This window comes from Trachemys scripta, chromosome 5 (assembly GCF_013100865.1).
Source record: "Trachemys scripta elegans isolate TJP31775 chromosome 5, CAS_Tse_1.0, whole genome shotgun sequence".
NCBI lineage: Eukaryota > Metazoa > Chordata > Testudines > Emydidae > Trachemys > Trachemys scripta.
In genome coordinates, this window is record NC_048302.1 from 98,810,080 (window position 1) to 98,824,981 (window position 14,902).

Genomic DNA, 14,902 nt, shown 5'->3' on the forward strand with positions numbered 1-14,902 from the left:
GCACTTAAAATGAACAAACATAAAGGGGATATAGAAAACTTTATGGAAAAGCTAACGTGCCCAGATTTCTTTTGCAACCCAAGAAAGGTCTCATGTCTGAATTGTCACTTAAGATGATCTTGTTTTCCATTCCAGTTGGCAGTTCATTAACCACTCTTTGTGTTCTATCTGCCAAACATTTTGCCAGCTATTTGTAATTTGCAGCACATTTCTTTTATGTACAGTTGTTTACATAAGCCCAGTAGAAATCAAATGTCAACTTCATTCTTTCTTGCAACCCTATTTTGTAATATCTAAAAAGCAAACTTTACCAGGAACTAAGATTTTCAGAGTCTGTGCCACTGTAATTAAGAAGCTTTCTTCAAAGTAGCATCATAATGCTTTCCCTCACAAATGCTTCTGTTTGGTTTTCTATTCTCAGGAGCTAAACTAACTTTAAAGTCACAATTTCTCCATTATGTCAATGTTGGTAGAAATTGAGTGATGCAGTGTATTTACTTCTCAGTCTCTGTAAACTAATCAAAACATTTTTTCATAGCTTCCCTTGCAACCTCATTATTCTACTCAATATCCTATTACATACACTATGAAGCTTGAATCTGTTTGCCCTGTTCAGCCTCCTTAGGTTTTAACCCATATATATGCATGTAGGTGTGTGTTGTTTAGCATGATTGTGTCTGTGTCTCAGAATTGTGACCCAAATTATTGTACTTACCATCATTTGGATGCTAGTCTTGATATTGGATCAAATATGAAAGGTCCAGTTTTTTTCAAATTAACTATTAACCTCCCCCTTTCCCCACACTCTTTTCATTCTCTTCCATATTATATCTTCCCTGAAACCCTGCTACTGTAAACACAATCACAGGGTTTCAAATTATGCCCCTTTAAATTGGCATATGACTATCTTCTTAAGAGTGTAGGTTCTGCACCTAGCCTCAGTACTTAAGTCACTCGATATTTTATCTTTGGAACAATGAAATTTGTCGTTCACAATGTAGATGGCTTTATAGTTATGAATGAGCAAGCCAGATTCCTATAGAAAATTCTCTATCAGTTCATTTAAACAAAAAACAAAAAACAAAGAAGTAGTAGTTTGGAGTTTTTATATATCCCACTTGGTCATCATTAAATTCTGTTTTCTCCTTACTTCCATAATTATCAAGTCCTTAGTAAAGGTCTGAGTTAACAAGAATGTTACAATTTTTATTTCTGGATATATGAACTAATATATAGTCAACATAAAATCAGTTTATTTAATCTGATCATGAAAAAATTCTACTTATTAGCACAATATTTGCCAGACCACTGGCCCATTAAACTTAGCGTCCTATTTTCAGTGTTGGCCAATATCTAGATGGGAGTGAAAAAAAATATCCTTGAAGCCTTTAGCCGATTGCCCAAAGCTGTCCATGGAGAGTGTAAATGTGCAGGGGACAGAATACTTGTTTTATTTCTGATTGGAAGCAGATGGTTTGGTTACACTTAATATGCATAACCGCATATTAATGCTATTAATGATTACAGATTTTTTTTTAAAAGATCTTAATTTTATCTTAAAACTTTGACTTTCAGAACAGTGAATTCCACAAAACGATTACACGTTGCATGTAGGAATATTTCCTTTTGTTTTTCTGTACATTTACGTGCCATTATTTTCAACATGACCAACATTATTTTGTCCATTTTGTCAACATGACCACTTACTAAAGTCATACATATTTCTAAAAGATTACATAGGTACCATTAAAATAGACTTTTACTGACCACCAGTCTTTACTGTTATCAGGAATTTGCAGTATTCACTATACTTTTCATTGCAAACAACACAAACCCCTCAGTTAATGTAAATACCGAAGGTGATAAATATCCTATTTTTATTGGTGTCCACTGTAAATAGAAATTTTTATGATTGTATTTTTTCATGAAATAATTAACAAAGCAAAAAAGTGTGTGCAAGCGCTAGGGGGGATTGAACTTTAAATGTTGTTTTTAAACTATTTTAGTTAATGATCAATTAATTTCTAATTAATTGTTGCCCTGTTTCTTATTAAAGTCTGTCCCACATTCTCCCACCACCACCCCCAAAATCCAAACCATTGGCTTTCTCATATAAAGAGCTATATATTCTCCTTCATCCTGTGAGGGGAAGCAAATGAATGATGAACTAAGTTGAAAGGAAAAAAGAATCATATCGAAGTGTTATAGTAGCATGTATGCTATGTCTTCTCCAAAGCCCATACAAATTCTTCAGCAGTAATTTGTGATGTAGATAGCAAAGATACAATGCTGGAGAGCAGATGCTCCAGGCAGCCTAATACCCTAGAAAAACAACCTAGAAGCTGCAGATGGACCATCATTAACTTCCACTGTCATATTAAGGCAGAGAAGTTTAATTTCTGTTCCATTGACTTTGCCAGGAATCATGCTCAGGAACATCAGTTGTTCTGCAGGTGCAGCAATAGGGGACCATATGACAATATGAACTGGCTATGCTGCCAGGGTGAGTTGCATTAGCTCCTGTCTGGTTTGTGGTTGTGGATGAAGAGTTTAAAATCTCTGAGAAATAGAACTTTTGCCATGCAAAGGGCATTAGGAGCTTTATGAACTCTTCCCTACCCCAAGTTGTTCTTTTATCATAGTTGTGAAATGGGTTTACGTTGGTGAGTGAATCAGGTAAATTTGAGATCAACTTCTGACCATACAGTTTGGCTAATACGACAGATTGAATTTCCAAGCTTGGACAACTAAACACAGATCTCCTCTGACTTGCACTCTGGAGGTGGATCTCTGAAGCACAGACTGTCTTCCCGATAATATTCACCCATGACTGGTCTAGCTAGAATTCCTGTTTCTGAACCTATACTTCAAAATTCATATGCATTTTGATAGATATGATCATGACTGCATTAGTCAAGTTCAGATTTCTTCCTGAATCAGTTACCAACCCTACAGTAGAGACTTCCTATGATTAAGGCTACAATTTAGTCATGGGTATTTTTAGTAAAAGTCACGGACAGGTCACAGGCAATAAACAAAAATTCATGGCCCGTGACCTGTTCATGATTTATACTATAAATACTCCTGACTAAATCTTGCGGGGACAGAGGGGAGTCGCTGCTGGTCGATTGGGGGGCCAGTGGCTGCTCTGGCCACCCTGGGGACCACTGCCCAGGGCTGCCTGAGCAGCACCTGACCCCGGAGCCAGCTGTTTGGGCGGACCTGGGGACAGCCATACTGACCACTGCAGAAGTCACGGAAGTCGTGGAAAGTCCATGTTTTCTGCAACCTCCATGACAGACACAGAGACCTATCTATGATTGATCAGATGGATGCTGGTTCTTTCTGCAGCTTAGAAAATGGAAGAAGGTTTGTGTATTGATAAGACTCTATCATTGCTGTGAAATAATGATTGTATTTTCCCAATTATGAAAAAAGCTATATACATTTCAATGCATTTTAATTTTTGTAACTTATGTGTTTTGTGTTAGGTTTCCCAAGCTGGAGATTTGTTAATTGAAGTTTATGTGGAAAGAAAAGAGCCAGACTGTAGTATTATAATAAGGGTTAGTATGTAAAATTGTTATAACTTGTTGATAAACTTTTTTTATGAAGTGAAACAAATTTGCATGTTTTAGCATGTCTGTTGTTACATTTGTGTTTATTAGTTCATTTCTTTTCCCATCTTTATTTTATTTCTTTATTTATTTATTACATTCAAGCTGTGGCTTAATTAAAATCTGTAAATAGTATTTCTCTTGTACTTTTAAGCAGAAGGCTATGGCATAATTTTAAAGCAGAGACCTCCTCTTTCAGTTTTATGGCAGGGTACAGCAGTATTGATGCTCACAGCGACACCACTGTCCTGCTGCAATAGATAGGAATACTAACAATTGCCTAGTGATTTCTGCAGTTTATTTAGCAGCACAAGGTCATTTAGAAGGCCTTCCTCCTGATGTCTCTTTCTGCCAGAGGCTGTCTGCCTTGCTTAGGTGCTGAGAAGCCTAACCTCCCCACTCACTATAATTGAGATTTCCAGCCTCGGGTCTAATAGCACTCCTGAAAAGTACTGGACTCTAAGCAATACTACTCTAATGTTCAAATGTAAAGGATAACATTAAATTTCTGCTATAATGAAGGGTAGATATTATTAGAAAAGCAATTTTAGCAAAATACCTATTAACCTTGTTAGGGTTGTCTAGTTCCATTTCATTATCATTTTATGCTGCATGGGACATATCAACAAAAAAACTCAGATTTTTTTTGTTTTTAAAGACCAAAAAATTCTGTATCATTGACTGGGATGGGAGAGGGGCAGAGAGGGAGAACTGTACCAAAAAACATAGTGTGTCTGTAGTAATTGTTACCTTTCAGATCACAGCGTGCTCTTTCTTTCTGTTTCACATGGAACTGAGCTGTAGTGCTTTGATTTGGGGGGAAGAAGGGGTGAAGATAAAGGGAAAGGTTTGAAGTTACAGTTTTTAGCTGGATAACTTCCAATCTGATGCAACAAAGTTGATGAAAATGTACTGGCCAGCAATTTGAGAAATAATTATTGGATTCACAAACTTGGTATTTCTGTGATTGTGCTTAAAAAGAAAAAGTTGGACTGTTTTTCCATTACAAAAGTATAAAATGTCTGCACAAGTCAGAAGCCATTAGTACTTCAGAAACTATTTATTAAATTCTGAACTCCTACAATCTGTATCACAGGTATCGCCTTTGACAGAGGCAGAAGAATTAACTAATGATGTATTAGGAATAAAAAACATCATTCCCAACAAGGATGAGATCTGGGCTGCTTTTGAAGTGATTGAAAATGGAGAGCTAGGTTAGTGACTTTTTTTTTTCAACAATATTTGTGTGTTTTCTTACCATATTATTATTGGTTTCTTTTGGAAAGTTAACCAAATCAAAACTCCATAGTTCTTCTTCGAGTGATGGTCCCTACATGTATTCCATACATGGGTGCGGATGTGCACCAGGAACCTAAGTCTGGAAGTTTTCCTTAGCAGTGTCCCCTTGTGCTCAGAGATGAGGGTATAATATTTCAGATGGGCCAATGCCTGTCCGGTTCCCTGTTACTGCTTGTAACAGCATCCCTGCAGAGTCCTCCTGCCCCCACTGGGCAGAGAAAGTCACACAGAGACCTTTAGGTGCAGTGCCCACCTGGTGCTTTTATTTACAGGCTGTGTTCCCATCACCTTTCCACCATATAAGTAGTCCCCTTCTTGCAGTCCACCAGCAGGAGAAAGGGGGCAAGCTATCTCTCTGTTTTTCCTCTACTGCACCTTTTCTCTTTCCAGCTCCCCCCGACTTCCTTCCCGTGGGGCTCTTATCTAGCCCCAGCCTGATGAGGCAGCAGCTGTTCAAGCTTCCCCGATGAGGGCCAGGTGGTCTATCCAGCTCCAATTCACCTCCCTTAATTGGAGCTGGAGTGACAGAGGGTTGGCTAAGCAGTTTTCTGCTTAGCACCCTGTCACACTGCCATATGGCCTTAGTCAGAACCCCTGTTCCTTTGCGCTTTTAGCTTTTGCTATGACAGTGGCTTCTGTCCATTTGTATATAGTTATAGGTGTAGATAGTAGTTCCTTTTGCACATCGCTGAAACTTTGTAACCATTGCTGACTGATCTAAGGGCCAAGCCCTCTGCTCCCAATGAATCTCCAAATGGGTCTCCAGGTGCATCAGCAAATACTAAACACAATCTAATGTGCCACCACCTGATGGAGTCACAGTGCACTCTGTATCAGCACAAGCAGCCACATCAGCCTGCCTTGCAGATGTCCCATGGCAAGACATCTGTTGTGCTCTCTGGAACTCGGTCTCCACATTCACGTCGACCGAGCGATAGCTGCAGATTCCGCTGTAGGCCATGCCGTACTACAGATTGCACTTCCTCTACATCCACCTCCATGCTGATCACTGCTTGCTACTCACCCACATATAGAATACATATAGGGACCATCATTCGAAGAAGAAGAGGAGGTTTACTTAGATGTATGGTCCCTATTTGTATTCCAATACTCACCCTCCATCCCCTCTGCTATGGACCCTTACTCAGCAGTAAGGACACTGGAGAGGCGTCGACCCGCACAACCTATTATGTGCCCTCGGCTGCGAGCACAAGAGGAAGCATGATGCACATGGGGGTCAATAGACATTGCTAAGGAAAACTTCTGGACTCAGGAGCATGGCACGTGTGTGCACCCATGTATGGAATACAAATAGGGATGTAAAAAGCAACAGAGGGTCCTGTGGCACCTTTGAGACTAACAGAAGTACTGGGAGCATAAGCTTTCATGGGTAAGAACCTCACTTCTTCAGATGCAAGTAGGGATGATACATCTCTAAGAATCTCCAGTTCCCTCTTAGTTGTAGTGGAAACCTAAAACAAAAAGTCAAAACATAAAGCCTATAAATATAATAAAGGTCCATTCCACCTCTTTGGGCATCAGAATTTCAAAGTGATCCTTTCCTCCAGAAATTAAAAAATGATTTAATAAGTTGGCTTGAAGGCTCATAAATATGTGGTAGAAAAATGTTGTTGGTTCTTGGTAAACTTGGTAAATTTATGGCCCATACTTCCAGAAAAAAAAATAATAGACTCATATAATAATGTTTCAAACACAAAATGTATTCAGAATGGAAGATCAGCATTTGGTTCATAAGTAATACTGACTTTTTGGGAGAAGATGCTCGAAGAAAGTATGCAGTTCTTTAGAGAGAATGCACTCTTGTTAATTTTTTTCAGTCAATTTAGTTTTAAAAAGCTAGAAAAAAACACAAGCAAAAGTTGTATCATTTTACATTTATCACACTGGGCTGTAAGATACATAATGAGGTCTTGGAACACTGCTGTAAACATCACTGTAAAGCTGACAACACCAAAGGCCAAAAGGTCACAATATAGTTCATAAGTTATAAGGAGAAATAAAAAAAGTGTTGTAAGTACTGAATCTCTGCTACTAATCCAACACTTGGAGTGCAGTTTTAATGCTGGAACTCACGGTTAAAATGACAGAAGTTATTAAAATGAAGGTACATTCTGTTATAAATTTAAACATAGTAAGAGAAGGACTGCAGCTATGCCATCATGGACATATTATTACTAATATTTTGTATCTTGTCACCCACTCACTAACCACAGGGGCCATTTTGACATTTTGAAAGATATACATAGCCTTAGGAAAAAAACATGTATAGTGTGTACAAAGTAAGGTTTATAGAGTTTTTACATTTCTGTGTGTTTGTGTGGTATAGAATAATGTGGTACCTATATAGTTTGGTCGTCGTCTTTGCAAAATGTGAAATAATTTGTTTCTCTGACATGGGCCATTCTTTATTAAATTTAAAAACAATAAATTAAATGGGAGGAAAGTTGTGAAAACTGGGATTGTCAAATTCCCTGGATTGCCATGGATAATCCCCAAATGGCTGATCTGGAATATAATTTTGAAAACCCCTTAAAGCAGAGGTTCTCAATTAGGGGTCTGAGGCCCCCTGGGGGCACTGCAATCAGGTTTCAGGGGGGCCGCCAAGCAGGGCCAGCATTAGACTCACTGGGACTCAGGACAGGAAGCTCTGCCGCATGGGGTGGAAGCCCAGGCCCTGAGCCCCTTCACCCGAGGCTGAAGCCGAAGCCTAAACCTGAGCAATGTAGCTTTGCGGGGGCCTCTGTGGCATGAGGCCCTGCTTGCTACCACCTAACGTCGGCCCTGGCTTTTATGTGCAGAAAACCCATTATTGTGACACGGGTGGGCCGTGGAGTTTTTATAGAATGTGGCGGGGGAGAAGTGGGCTCAGAAAGAAAAAGGTTGAGAACCCTTGCCTTAAAGAATTACCAGAATTGCTGCCATACTTAGTGCTGACCTCGCAGTATCAGCAAACATAATGGGATTGAATCACTATTTTTCAATTAAATTAAGTGTCAAAACTCTCCTCAACATCTTAGAATGCATGAGCATTGGTTGGCTCCAAAGAGGTTGTAATGGCATCAAAGACTCTTACCTGTAATGCAGCCAGAGGGATCACAAAACTTTGGCATTTTATTGACCTATTCATTTTGACTGACTTTGATGACAAATGATGAATACAAACAGATTATTTATTATTTAGATAGTACCTGAAATTTACTCATTTGCTGAAGTACTGAAATGGAGTACAAATTTGGCAAATGAGGATTTAAGGGGATATGAAAGGAGGGGGATGGGGGTAGTGGAAAGAGATAAAAGCAAAGACGCTGGAAAGCTAGGTTGTGAAGTATTTTGGATGCAATGACGAGTACAGCGTTGGCCTGAAAGGCTGACTGAACTAGTGATGTTGGAGGAGGTGTAAAACCAAGTTTAGGGGGAGACCCTACAAGCCCTGTGTATGATAGGGGCCTGGGGGAAGCCAATAAAAGCCAGAGATTCACAAAGTTCAGGGAGTTAACAATAAATAGGAGGCAAACTAACTAAACACAGAAGACCTGATTGTGTCTCGGTTAAGTCAACAGAAGCCTGTATGTTTCTGTTGTTCGAAAGTCTTCCTGAGGGACCTACTGGTACAAGCAGCCTGTAATCCCTACTCCTCAGAGTTGAGGGGGGGACCTGTGCAATACAGGAAGCGGATAAATTGTTGGAAGTGGGGAATGAGATTAGTAAACCCAGGAGAGGCTCTTGTTCAGTGGAGATTCTGTGGAATCCTGGCTAAACTTAAAAGCAGTTCTTCCCAAGGTTGAAACTAAAAACAAAGACTAATGGAGAAAAGTTACCATGCAAGAAATACTGCCCCTTATATAGTAAATACAAAAATAGCTAATCTTTAAATAACAGAAGAGAGGAGGAAAGGGAAAGGAGATCAGAAGCAAAGTGTCACATTTCTTTTAGCTTTAATATAATTTCAGATTAAAGAAAATTAAGATTCCCAGAAATTTAATTTGAGACTTCCATTGAGGCTTGAAAATAAAGGCAACTTTATATTAATTTATGTGCTACAGAGTACTGTAGTCTACAGAAGAGGCAAATTTGATATATTGGCCATGCAAACTAACATAAAATATTATGGCATGTGCCAAGAAATTCTGAGAAGCAAGGCTAAAATACCTTGATTCTAGATAGACATAAACATCTAACCCAAACTGAACATAAGAACATTTATTGAAAAAATAATAATGGGTGTAGAGAGGTTCTTCAAATCAAGATTGAATGCCTTTCTCATGGATACACTTTAGCTAAATACAGGTTATTTGGCTCAATACAATGGTAGCTGGGTAAAATGTAAAGGCCTGTGAAATACAGGAGGTCATATCTAATGGTCCCTTCTGGCCTTAAAGTCATGAAAGCTAGTCTGCCACAAATTTAACTATGGTCTAGTCCTGATATAGGAGTAGGTGGATACGCAGTGCCTCTCAGGATCAATCCTTGTTTTAGAAGTTCACATCACAGCTCCAGATAAGGCCTGACCCAACTTTGATTAAAATTAATGGAAAGACTCCCATTGACTCCCATAATGACCTCAAAGGCTCAGATCTCATTATCAGCACTTCTTTAATTCTTTGCCTGAAATATATATAAAAATTAATTGGGCTAATATATATATAATGCTACAGCTAAGACACGCTTTACTCCTGGACCCAAACTGGGGAGATAAGAGCCAACAAAATATATTTGGTCTCCAAGTTGCCTTTGTTAATGTTATTATTTAATACATTTGTTTGTCATGCTGTGGACTGTACAGTCCCTGTCCCAAGGAGCTTAGTCTAAAAGACACAAATAAGAGAAGAGACTGGGAGACCCAGATGATAAGATTTGCCTGTTTTGCTTCAAATCATGCTGATGATCACAACTTCTTTCAGACACATCAGTACAGAAGATAAAGTATTTTTAGCATGTATCATTGTACTTGTCTATTGGCACCTGTACAGGGCATTGGGAGATTCAGTTCATTAGAGTCTACTCTGCAGTCTCTGGGGAGCTGCACTTTTTTGTGTACTGTCAAACAATTTCTTGGGCACCATGCTGAAAATGAACCCTCAGAAGTCAAGAAAATTAACATCTTGTATTATCTGAAATGTAATTTCCTTCTCATTATTGCTGTTTCAGACTAAAATAACTTGTTCTGGATATTTACCAGCAAATGCATAATGACCTTAGTAACAGGGTAATTGGAAGTATATGTTGACCATTTGATGTTAGAAATACTGAAATTACAATATTAAAAATCAACTAAATTATTTACATATAGAACAGTTGAAATAATTGGTAAAATTATCTGGCCTTTTGCAGAGAACTCATAGTACCATATGCTATTATCAAATAGGATCAATGTCATTTTTTAGTAATATTTGTGAGATGGATAGCTTGTAAAGGAGGTATGTTGCCAGCAAAATAGCTAATGCATTTTAGCATGATGATTTATGTACCATATAATCTATGATGACAGATGGTCTTAAATGTAGCTATAAATAAAAGAGTAGGTGTTTACTTTGGGAGCATTTATATTCTAGGAAAATATGGTGATGTGCCAGGTTCAGCTTGGCTTTTTTTTTTTTGGTTTTGCTTTAGAGTGAATTTTAACTCTTTTACAAAGGAAATGAGTTGGTTTAATGTTATTACATTTAAAGGACCACCCCACTCCTAAATCTCTTCCAAAGTTAGTGTTACTTTAATAAAAGTTCCTGTACAGGCACAGTTTTAAAGGGACTATTGAATTACTGACCATAGAAGACTATTGCTAAACTGCCCCATAATCATCATTTCTGAACAATTACAAAAAAGCTTAATAACTGGGTTAATATGCCTATAAGTAAATCATTTCTTATGCAAAGCTAAATTATGCCTCCCACTGCACTGTGCTGGTGAATAAAAGAGATGCCATCATACCTCTCTCCCAGTGGGCCATTGTGCAAGAAAAGAGGTTCTACTAGTGCAGTTTGCAGTACTGACCAACCCCAAGGGTGTTACTGCAATGATGTGTCCATATGCATGTCTGGCTGCCTGTGCTTGCATAGAATACTCCTGTTCTTTTTTTAAAACAGGTAGCAAGACCTTCTAGGTGCCATGCTTCTCCCTCGCTGTTTAGGAGGCAGAAGCCTTTTAGAAATAGAGGGCTGAACTTTCTGACCCCAATTGTTTCCTGAGTTTCAAAACAGTTCAATGCCCAATGTGCGCCCAACCAATTCTTCTGAAAATCTGACTGCTTTTTTTGGTGCCTTAATGAGAGCTAGGCACTTTTTTGAAAATCCGGTTTCAGTTGTGGCACTGAGCTCTTCAAAATTCTGGCCTTAAAGACTCCTGAGCACATTGTTTAAAGAGTGCCATGTTGTTCTCTCCCAGCACAGCTCAGCCTACTGAGCCTACATTCCATTGAGTCACATTATATTTATTTGTTTCAATTGTTGTGACAATGCAAACTGAAAACTTGCTGTAATTAGTTTATATAAAGTAGGATAACATTATACATTCAGATTAATATTAAATCTAAGAAATGTTACTGGGGGAAATTAACAAATGTTTATGAAAATGCCTTTCTCAAAATGTCTCAATATATTAAAATATTTTCAAAAAGTCTCCTAAGCCACCGAGGCATTTTATAAAAAATATACCTATATTGATCAGGCACCCAGGATCATGGAAACCTATCCATGCTAGGGATAATATGAAGGATTTAAAAAGATAGGCCTCAGCTTTATTATTTTTAATATTAAATGGGGTGCTGATCTTCCTCCTTCTCAAAAACTACCAGACATTTAATTGAGTCCAGTACAGGGTTAAATCACAACATACAATCAAAGAATGAAGCTTGCTCCCTTAGTTAGATACCCACTACCAAATTCATAATTTAGCGAATTGTTGAATTGCATCACCTTCATGCCAGAGGGAATGAAGGCAGAGATGAAAGGTTGCTCAGACTGTGAAGACTGAGTCTCGGGGGCGAGGGGAGGACTTCACAGGCTCTATAATTTCCTTCTGAGTCCAGTGCTCAGGTTTATCCCAGGATCTTGCCTCTTGAAGCCTCTTAGTCACACTGGACACTGACTCCAAGGTACAGTGACACTTACTAACTTTTATTACCTCCTCCTTTTTTAGAAGTGGGTTACTATCCCTTATCTTTATCATCTCCACCTACCGGGCCAATAGCATTTTTAGGAAGGTAAAAAAAATAAAATAAAAACCCACCAGACACCTTCCCAATCTTGTCAGAGGAAAAAAATTATTTCCTGACCCCTAAGATAATCTGATTAGGCCCATAGGAAGCCTGGAAACCCGGGTGTGATAATGACATCACCTATAGGGTGGAGTGGATGAGACAACTTTCAGCAGCAAGAAAAGGCTGCTGCATGCCCAAGAATGCTTAAACACATAAGAGAGGAGGGTTTGCTGGAGGCCATCAGCTCCCACACACCATCTGAATTGGCCAGTGGATGGGCAGGGGATCTTCCTCCTCAACACAAGCCCCTTCCCCCATCTATGCTTCCCATTTGCATTCTCAGCCAGGGAAGAGGTTAGAGAAGGGGGGGGCGTGGTGCTCCAGGGCATGCCCTCTGATCAGTATTCTGAGAAGGAAGTCCTGACACTTGGATCAAATAAATGAGTCTCCTACCAAGGGGAGAGGGGGCACTCTTAGTCTCTAATCCTGCAACAAGCACCATTTATAAGATTTTGTGTTGTGTCCTTAACTACTCCTGCATTTGTACAGTATCTATAACAATTTGGTGCTGGTCTTGATTGGGAGCTGGGGGGGAGGCCTCTGGGACCTACCATAGTAAATATATAACAGTTGAAACTTTAATAAAATGGTATTGTTAAATATTTTTGAAGGGATTACTCAAGTTGATAATTTCCTAAAATTCAAAATGATGTTTACAAATGAGTGAATTTGATTAATCACTCAATGTCAAGCCTGTATACTGAAATAATGCAATAAACAGCCCAGAATTTTACAAAACAGAAAATATTTAAATTATTATAGGAGGAGCTGGTAGGGACCCCTGTAGTTACGATGTCTAACATTCTTTATTATAGGGTATTCCTGTGACTTTGTTTTGTTTTAAAGAGATCTTATGCCTCCATTGTTTGCAGCAGTTATTTGGCAAGGGGAAGTCCTGGGGCTAAGGAAATACCATATTTGTCCCCCATGAAATTCAGCTTAACTTTGGTCGGCAGGTATGTCTGGGTCTGTGTGTGAAAACACACGTAGCTATTGGGCCCATCAGCCCAAGTTGCATTGAATTAGTATCCTAGGGAGCAGTGGCACAATTTGTGCTTTTACCTTTACAGTTCCGTGATCCTTGGGTTGGCCAGGGCCATATTGACTGTGTGTAACCTTTTGATTCCCCTAAAGTGCGTTTCTGCCTTCAGGGATTACTGAAATGCATTGACACTGTGCACACGCCCTCTTTTATCATGCTGTATCTCCTGGGCCAGGGTCAGTGGATTTCCTGGTTTGATAAGCCAGCACTGCATAACTATTTTGCAAAGGGAACGGAGTGGTGCCAAGAATTTGGCCCAATATCTGTTTGTGTCCTTTTTAATGGACAATTTAATTTATGCCAATAAATTACTGCAGATTGTGATGATGGGAAAGAGGAAGTTATTTGCCATAACTGAAATTTTATATTTATAGTTTAGATTGCAAACTTTTGGGGGCAGCGAATGTCACTTTGTACAGTGCCTCGCACAATGGGACCCAACTGGACTGGCACCATCGGTGTTACCATAATAAAAATATTAAATTATGTTTAAATCTAACTTTTGCATTAGATAGTATATAGTACAGTTATGTATTTTATGTCCTTTCAGAAGGGTCCATTAAGAGTTCAATATAATGAGTTCTTCTAAACACTTTGCTGATGTTCATCTGGGTATGCATTGCTTGAAATTGAAATTTATTTGGAACATAGCAGCAAAAGTGTTGTGGTAGAGGATCAACAGTTAAATGCTTAATTGTAGAATTCACTTGAACAACCGACAAGGTAAGGTTCCATGTTTTAAAGAGATCCACATTAATACCTAGGCTTATGTAACCTACCAGGACCTGTGGTTTTGTTTTTGTTGTTTATTGTCTGTTATGTTTTCTTTTTTACACTTTTGACATTTTTAGAGCGCCCTCTACACTACACAGAGAATGTGTTGGAACAAGTTCTTCACTGGAGTTCATTACCTGAGCCTTGCTCTGCGTATCTTGTAATAAAGAAGTTCCTAACAGCAGATGCAGTAAAACTCTACAATGGTACGTACATTTATCTTTTGAAAAATTAGATGTTTTATGTCAAAGTACCAACATGGCATAAACTCGCTAACTGTTTCAGTGATTGTTCTGTGTGTGTAAAGTACCACTGAAATATCTGAGAAAGTCTCTAGTACTACACAGTATAAAAATCAGAGCTCTACCAAAGGTTCCAGTGAATTTCTCTAAACAAGTGGGTTTATGGGTTTTCTTTTTTTCCCAAACTATAAAATCCATTGTTTGAGTATATGAAAACATCCAAGGAAAACTCTGTGGCAGCAGTTCAGAAACTGGTCTGCATACCACTGTTGGCTCACAAAGCACTGCTAGATAGTCCATGTGTTGCTTGCTGATAATTGTAGCGCAGTTAAGGTCTATCCAGATTTTTCATAGCCCAGTCAAGGCCTAACGAGATGTTTCTGATGATATTTTTGACCAATTAAAAACAACATAGAGCCTCTCTACTTTGGGTAATGTCCTTTTGGTGTAAAATCATTGACTGTGTATCCTGATTACACCAAAATGGAGCACTAGAGCAAACATAGGACAACAGAACCAAACTGCAAAAGAGAGTAGGGCAGTAGAAGTCACAGGTAGGAAGAGAAAATTAGGTCTGGCACCCAGGGAGTAAACATAGCTCAGATGTAAAATGAGGAGATGTGATCTAGCAGTTACAGCCACAGCCATCTCA

The 14,902-nt window shown here is 38.8% G+C and overlaps 1 protein-coding gene across 1 annotated transcript in view; it reads left to right on the forward strand.

Moving 5' to 3' along the window:
- Positions 1-14,902, forward strand: part of ARAP2 (ArfGAP with RhoGAP domain, ankyrin repeat and PH domain 2) — a 217,483-nt gene that overhangs the window by 162,837 nt on the left and 39,744 nt on the right. Inside the window, exons 25-27 of the mRNA XM_034772450.1 lie at positions 3,492-3,566; positions 4,714-4,831; positions 14,086-14,214. Of these exons, the coding sequence (XP_034628341.1) occupies positions 3,492-3,566; positions 4,714-4,831; positions 14,086-14,214 (322 nt within the window). The remainder of the gene's footprint in view (positions 1-3,491; positions 3,567-4,713; positions 4,832-14,085; positions 14,215-14,902) is intronic.